The 7,487-nt window shown below is 56.2% G+C and overlaps 1 protein-coding gene across 7 annotated transcripts; it reads right to left on the bottom strand.

The window, feature by feature from the left end:
* Window positions 1-373: 373 nt before the first annotated feature.
* On the bottom strand, window positions 374-7,220 carry ISOC2 (isochorismatase domain containing 2). 7 transcript variants are annotated; one of them, XM_038527748.1, is made up of 7 exons: window positions 7,063-7,126; window positions 5,322-5,397; window positions 3,033-3,170; window positions 2,625-2,834; window positions 2,298-2,368; window positions 2,034-2,151; window positions 374-637 (listed from the first exon to the last, which is right to left on the bottom strand). In XM_038527748.1, exons 3-7 carry the CDS (start codon window positions 3,165-3,167, stop codon window positions 557-559), a joined length of 615 nt encoding a protein of 204 aa, XP_038383676.1. In that variant the 5' UTR covers window positions 3,168-3,170; window positions 5,322-5,397; window positions 7,063-7,126; the 3' UTR covers window positions 374-556. The 7 variants fall into 7 exon arrangements, with proteins under 7 accessions (XP_038383676.1, XP_038383673.1, XP_038383677.1 ...); XM_038527745.1 differs by having other exon boundaries at window positions 5,295-5,397; window positions 7,063-7,114; XM_038527749.1 differs by lacking the exon at window positions 7,063-7,126 and adding an exon at window positions 7,000-7,035.
* Between the last annotated feature and the right edge of the window lie 267 nt (window positions 7,221-7,487).

Below are 7,487 nucleotides of genomic sequence, written 5' to 3'. Positions count from 1 at the left end.
GGCCGGCGGCGTGCTGGGCGTGCGGCCCGGCGGCTGCTCCGGTCCATGCAGCTGCAGATGCGCGCCGGCTTCGGTGCAGATGTGGCCCGCCAGTCAACCTGTGCCTCGCGCCCCTGGGGAGCGGAGAAGAGGCACCGCCCCCTCCCCACCTTCGGGGACCCCTCTTCCTCCGACCCGCGGCCCTCACCCGCCCCCGGGACACCCCCCAAACCCAAGAATGGTTCGGTCCACAGCCACATCAATGTTTATTCTGCGAGTCCGGGTCCTCCCCCCCCCGCCCCCTCCCCCGTAACACTCCACCCCCCACCCCTCCCGCCTCGTGAAGTGGCCCGGGGCCGAGCCCCGCCCCCAGCTCTGCTCAGCCAACTGCCACCCAGCTTCCAGGAGCTTTATTTGCATTTCCGGCGCTTTGGCCCAATGGCAAGGGAGCATTCCACCTCCCCTCCCGAGGGGGTGGTGCTCCCGGTGGACTGCACCACTCTTGGGGGCCAAGGATGGGGGCCAACTGATTCCATGAAGGTCCCGATGGCAGGAGGTGGCCTTCAGGGTGAGGAGTTCAGCGGAAGAGGGGGTTCTGGCCTTGGAAGAGGCCCAGCAGCCCGCTGTCAGGGGCGGGCTCCTTGATGATCTTCTGAATCTGTAGGCGGAAGAGGAGGGTTCAGAAGGGTCAAGAGGGCCCATCTCCAGGACAGATTCTAAGGGGCATTTCTCCATTTTCATCTGCTCTGCCCTCTTAGCAGCAACTGGTCAAGCCAACCACTCCCTCTTCTCAAAACTTCTCCTTGGGCCTCCCTTTCGCTATGGCCGTCTGGGTGAGCCCCTGATCACCTGCCATCTTGGTCCACTTGGCTGGCTTACCATGAAGGCCCTGTCCTGGAGCTTCTTGTCTGTACCAGCTCCTACTTAAGTATTCTCACCTTTCCCATCCCCCTCAACTCGACTCATTGATCTAACTGCCTCTTAGACATGGGTTAACACCTGACCTCTCACACTGATGGCCAACCCCCAGTCAGTAGACCACGGGAGCACCGATGTTCCAGCCCCCTCTCTGGGGCTGCCTTCTCCCAAAGCCCCACACTGTCAGCAGGCCCCACTGTGCTCGGCTCCCAAAAAATAAGCAAAGTGCACCCCCACTGCCTCCACTCTGGTCTCCCTTCTTCCTGCCACCCGCCCATATCCATGGGCCACCCAGGACCAAACCCAAATCTTTGAGAAGACAGGGCTCTAGCTCCTCTGCCTCCCCTCCTCCCACACTCACCGAGGGCTCAGCATGCCCTGCTCTGGTTCTCAGAATAAGTCAAGTTCAGCCCCACCTCCAGGCCTCTGCCCTAGCTGTTCCTTCTGCCAGGAACGCTTTTTGGATGTCTGGCTGCCCGTCCTACTTCAAGGCCACCGCTGGGGCAGGACCTCTGTGCTGTGAGCCTCCAAATTATCTCTCACACACTCTGAACATTCCCTTGCAGCTTCTGGCTACAGTGTGTAACCGAATACAGATTGTCTTTTGCTGTTGCCCATGGACTTGCCACAGTGCCTAGCCCATAACAGGTGCTTAATAAATGCTCAACAGAACTGAACTGATGGGGGAGGGGGGCAGACCTCAGAGGGCTGGGCACATCCTGCTGCCCTAACTAACGGCCCGTGGTGGGAATGAGCTGGGGCTACCCAGTGAGACCTGGGTACTTGGAAAGCCACAGGTGGTGGTGCAGAGACTGGAGGAAGAGGCAGAGAGCAGGGTCACAGGGCTGCCATCTACAGGCCTCTGCCAGACTTGCCTGTCAGCCTGGGAGGCCTCCCATAGCACCCCACCAACACCCCTTTTCTGTGCCCCAGCCCTCCCAGTCCCATCCCCCTGCCCGGCTTTCTCTTTCTCTCTTGTCCTCCTGGCCATCAGACAGCTTCTTTCATGGAACTTAAAACTTAGCCTGCCTGGAGGTGGCAGCCTGCTGTGTTCCCAGATGTATTCTGTCAATCAGTATGTGGTGGTTGCTGGAAAGGGAGCAAGGGAGGTCGGGTGGGGCGTGGGGGGCCAGTACCTCCTTAAACTGGGGGTGGGCGGCATCACCCACAAGCTGCAGAATCAGCCCTTCGCTGGTGGAGAGGAAGGCGCCACTTTGTCGCATCCGGGCCAGGGCCACCAGCCTGTCCACCTGGCTGTGGGGGGGAGGTGGTTGTCAATGCCTCGGCCTGGACACACAGATACCTGGCCAACTCATCAGGGATCCTACTCCCTGGTTCTTCATGGGCACCCCAACTGTACCTCACATGCACCCACCCTCAGCAGGATAGGACCCTCTCACCTGCGAGAAGAGCAGCCATCCACCACCACATGGACCTGCAGCCCCCGGTCCAAGAGGTCCAAGGTGGTGTTCTAGGGGCATAGAAATGTCAAGGCCAACCCCAGACAAGAACAGGTATGGGGTGAGGGACTGGGGAGCTGGGATGGGGAGGACAGGGGCTCAGGTCAGGTAAGGAGGCCCCTGAGTTACAAGAGGATCCTAGGGAGGATGGAAGCACCAGGTAGACAGGGGTCCTGAGTAAGGATGAAGGTCCCAGGTCAGGAATGGGGTCCTACCAGGATACAGGATTCGGGGTCAGGGAAGGATGGGGAGAGGTGGGGGTCTCACCAGGATGCAGGCCTGTGTCTCAATGCCACAGAGGAGCACAGAACACAGCTGGGGCCGTGATTCCAGCTCCTTTTGCACTGCAGGCACCATGCTGAAGCAAGTTTTGGCCACTGGCCGCAGGCCTTGAGCCCCCAGCTCAGGGACTGTGGGGCCCAGGCCTTCTGGGTACTGCTCTGTCAGCACAGCTGGTACCTCCAGCAGCCTGGCCACCTGTGCCATGGAAGGGGGACAAAGGCCTGAGCCTGAGGGGGGTGGTTTGTGGGGTCAGAATCTGGGTCTGAGGGAGGATGGGGCTGGGGGCCTGGACTCTGGGGTCTGAAGGAGGAGGGGCTGGGGCCTGGACTCCTGGGTCTGAGGGAGGAGGGGCTGGGGGCTTGGACTCCTGGGTCTGAGGGAGGAGGGGCATACCTTGAGCATGCGGGCAGCCACAGAGACAATCTGGGGAAAGTATGCGATATGGCGGAACTTCTCCTGCATGTCACACAGGAACAGGATGGATGATCCAGGGAGGACTCGGCCCAGGTTGGACCTCATAGTTGCCATGTCCTGGAGATGGGCAGAGGTGCTGAGGGCAGGGGGCTTTTTCTGCCTATCCAGGGGGACCCCACACAGTGCTTGGGAAACCGGTGTCCTCCCACCTGCAGGCCTTCGTGCGTGCAGTTCTCCAGGCCTGGAATCCATTTCTTCATTACTGTGTCCTACTCTACTGGGAGGTCATTTCCCAGAAAGCCTTCTCTGACCTTGACCACTCTGGTGCTCCCATCTTCCCTCTCCCAGAGCCCTGGGGAACATTTTCCTTCCTCAAGGTCACCCTCTCTCCTGCCACATTTCAGGACCCAAGGGCTCTGGGTGAAGTGACAGTGCTCTGAGCACCTTCACCTCTGTTCCCCCCACTCAGCCTTTGAAAGTCAGTTTACCTGTGTGTATAAAGCACAGGGGCGTGTCCCTGTGGGTCCCAGACAAAGAGGCAGGTGTCCCTGCACAGGGGAATATAACCCATCCGTAGAAGGGAATGAAGCACTGCTAAAAGCTACATCACAGATGAGCCTCAAAAACATTGTGCTCAGTCAGAGAGGCCAGCCACTGAAGGCCATACGCTGTGGGAGCGCATTTATAGGGTTTGAGTCCAGAGGCAGGAAGCAGCCTGGCTGCTGGGGCAGGGGGGCAGGGCGGCAGGGCCCGGGTGCAACAAGGACTGACCCCTTAATGCATGCAGAGGTTCCATCTGGGGTGATGAACACATTCTGGAACTAGATGGTGACCACGGTTGGGCAATATCATGAATGTATGTAATGGCCACTTAATGGTATGCTTAAAAATGGTTGAAATGGTAAATTTCATTATGTGTACTTTAGCCCTGTTTAAAAAAAAAAAAAAAAAGAGGGCAGCCCGGGTGGCTCAGCGATTTAGCTCCACCTTTGGCCTAGGGCATGATCCTGGAGACCCAGGATGGAGTCCTACGTCGGGGTCCCTGCATGGAGCCTGCTTCTCCCTCTGCCTGTGTCTCTGCCTCTGTGTGTGTGTGTGTCTCATGAATAAATAAATAAAATCTTAAAAAAAAAAAAAAAGAAAAGAAGGGGCTGGGCTGGCAGAGCCACTTTTATGGGGGGCGGGAGGGTGCGAGGCAGCTAAGACCCAGAAGGCCCACGACTTGCTCAAGGTCCTGCAGGACTAGAAGACAGCAAGCCTCCCAGTCAGAGTGCCTCCATCTCCAGCAACCTGGGGCCCTGCCTCTGAGTCTCAGCATGTCCCCAGCCCTCGGCCCCGGAGGCTTGAGTCCTTAGGTCCTCAGTATTGCTTCCAGTTCTGGCCTGGCTTCTGCAAGCAGCTCCCATCCCCTGAGTGCTCACTCATTCACTTGTTAATTTAGCTGCGACACAGGAGACCTTGAAGACCCAAAGGGTTAACACGGGGGGAGGTCTGGAGGTTGGGTGAGGAGCACACAGTGTTTATGCTGATTCTTTCAAATGAGCACATCTTCTGTACGAAACATTTTCTATGGGCAACATATCTAAAATGTAAAAACTAATGGATGGTCATAACGGGACGTTTTATGCTATGGGAATTTTATTTAAAACCAAAATGGAATGGAAGCTCCTACAAACAAAAAAACAAAAAAAACAAAAAAACACGCTGAATCAGTTAATCACATAATTACATCTGTGATTGGTGCTGGGATTTCTAGGGAACCTGATCTATCTTGGCAGGGTACAAAATTCACCCCAAGGAGGTAGAGGGAGAGAGATAGAAGGAGAGAGAGAGAGAGAGATCTTTCTGAAAACACAAAGCAGATTCTGTTACTTCCCTGTCTCGGCCCACACCCACTGCAAGCTTCTCTGACCTCAGGACTAAAATATAAGTTTCCCTCAAGGTGCTGGGGCCATTCCAGCCTTGGCCAATCAGGTTGCACCTGAAAACCTTTGGCAGGATGGATCCCTCCAGCTAGGGTGCTCTTCTCACTTCCATCTTTTAAGTCTTCAGGAGAGGGAGGGGCAGGGTCACATCAGGGCTCTATTGGCTGAAAGCCTATGACCCATGTGTGGAGCAACAAGGATCTCCTCTCCCCTTCACAGTGGTCGGGGAGTAGATTGCAACAACCCTTAGGGAAGCATGTGTGGCCACATCTCTCAAAATTAGAGTTATATGAACCCTGTGACCCAGAAAACTCACTCCTAAGTATTTGCCCTGCAAACACACATGTGAGATGACACGAGGTTATTCACCACCGGACTTCCAGCTCACTCATCCTGGGACTCTTCCACGGAGCAAAGGACTAGAAATAAACATAAACATCTACAGTTGGGGTACTGGTTACATAAGTTATGGTATACCTACACCATGGAATTCTTTGCAGCCAGGAAAAATGACAAGAAGCTGTTTAGGTAACAGTATGGAACGCAATTAAGAAATGTTAGCAGTGAAATGAAGCAGAAAAGTGCATATAGCAGCGGTTCCATCTGTGCCCCAATCAGATGAGAGTGAGCCAGTGTACCGCTCCTCTCTCTATTTGCTGTCTTTGGTAGGCACAGATAGAGCAGGTACTTCAGACAGGAGAGCAGGTCACTGAGGGGCCAGGTATGAAGGAAATTTTATTTTCACTGTGTACTGTTCTATTCCTTTTGAATTTTGGACAACATGTGATGGTCTGGTCCGTATTAACTACAATATAGTGAGATACTTATATAAGGTGGGAACCCAGCAAATCCAATCTGTGGCAGTCAAACTATGAATGAATGGTTATCCTTGGGTGGCAGTGAAGAAGGGATCCCGGGAGGGTGGGCTTCTGGGATGGGGGAAATGTTCTGCTTCTGCATTTGCATTCTTTTTTTTTTTTTTTAAATTTTTTTATTTATTTACTTATGATAGTCACAGAGAGAGAGAGAGAGGCAGAGACACAGGCAGAGGGAGAAGCAGGCTCCATGCACCGGGAGCCCGACGTGGGATTCGATCCCGGGTCTCCAGGATCGCGCCCTGGGCCAAAGGCAGACGCTAAACCGCTGCGCCACCCAGGGATCCCTGCATTTGCATTCTGTTTACACCAAAGTGTTTGCTATGTGAAAAGTTACTTGAGCTACCCATTTGTGATTTTTATGGTTCTCCTGCATATGCAGTATACTTCTATAAAAAGTTTTCAAATTATCAGATAAAATGGGGGCCTTTGTGGGGCTGCACTGGAGGTGGAGGCCAGGAAGAAAACCAGGGCTGGGGTCCGAGTGGGCAAGGGTGAGGCCTGGGCTCCAGGTCAAGCGGCGAGGAGAGGCTCAGGGGGCAGGTGCAAAGGGCTGTGGTGGAAGGTGGGGAAGAGGAAGATCTTTAGGTTTCTGGTGCACGGGTGGCAGGTCCCAGGGACTAAGTAGGGGGCCTGGAGAGGTGTGCGTGTGTGTGTGTGTGTGTGTGTGTGTGTGTATGCACGTGTGCACATGTGAGGAGGTCTGGGTTGGTGATTGATTTAGGGGTGCCTTGGGGGGAGTGGTGAGAAGGTACAGAACTGAGTTCTGGGTGGAGGGAGTCTGAGGCCACGGCAGAGGAGGGGCAGCAGAAGGGGAAGAGGGGTGCTGCTTAGCACCTGAGGGGTGGGCAGCCCTGCAGGTTGTGCGACCCTCGGCAAGTTTCATGTTCCGTATGAGCCTGAAAATCGGGGTCAAACTCATCCACTCCACAGGGATGATGCAGAACTAGGCCAGGGATGCAGAGAGGGCGGCCGTGATCCGTGGGCGGGTTCGGGTCTCTGGCCAGGCCATTCTTCAGGGGTTGGGCAGGAGCCCTTCCCTTGGCTGTGCCACCTCGGCCTGGACGGCCTGCTAAGCCTCAGTTTCCCCACTTGCAGGCAGGAAGGTCGGTCCCCCTGCAGCGCTGGGGTGTGGGGGGGGCTTACCGGGAAGGCGCTGGCTTCCAGCCCGGCCCACTTCTCCGCTGGAGAGACCAAGGGGACACTCACCTCACGGAGCCGCACTTAACGCCGCTCACGTCCTCCCGCGGGGTTCCAAGGCTGGGTCACAGTATTTGCTGGGTCGAGACACGTGGCCCACCCCCAGGCGTCCGCGTCCGCCCACCGGGGCCGAACCGTCCAATCAGCGCTTAACAGGTTCTGCTCCGCCCCCGCAGCCGGCCAATCCACAGGCGAAGTTGCTTCGCCCTCCGTGAAGGGGCGGTGCCCGGCCCGCCTTCAGTGCTGAGAACGTGATTGGCCCATCGGAGGGAGGGGCGGGAAGGCGGCGAGTCTGACCAATGGAGAGCCAGAAAGGGTGTGAGTGGCGGGCCTGGGGCGGAGCGGCGCCCTGGGTGCGGAGACCTCCAGGCGGGTAGGTTGGGTCCCGGCCACCCTCATTGTAGAGATGAGACCATGAGGCCGAGAAAGAGAGG

Source organism: Canis lupus, chromosome 1 (assembly GCF_011100685.1).
Source record: "Canis lupus familiaris isolate Mischka breed German Shepherd chromosome 1, alternate assembly UU_Cfam_GSD_1.0, whole genome shotgun sequence".
Classification (NCBI taxonomy): Eukaryota; Metazoa; Chordata; class Mammalia; order Carnivora; family Canidae; genus Canis; species Canis lupus.
The sequence above is the reverse complement of the archived record's forward strand: the minus strand, read 5'-3'. Positions and strand labels throughout refer to the sequence as shown.

Bases quoted from the DNA above. Each gene is read 5' to 3' on its own strand.
- ISOC2 (XM_038527744.1), bottom strand. From the start codon at position 3,167: ATGGCAACTATGAGGTCCAACCTGGGCCGAGTCCTCCCTGGATCATCC. The intron at 2,369-2,624 runs GTGAGACCCCCA...CTATGCCCCTAG, and splicing joins AGACACAGGCCTGCATCCTG to AACACCACCTTGGACCTCTT. The intron at 638-2,033 runs GTACTGGCCCCC...TTCCGCCTACAG, and splicing joins CCCACCCCCAGTTTAAGGAG to ATTCAGAAGATCATCAAGGA.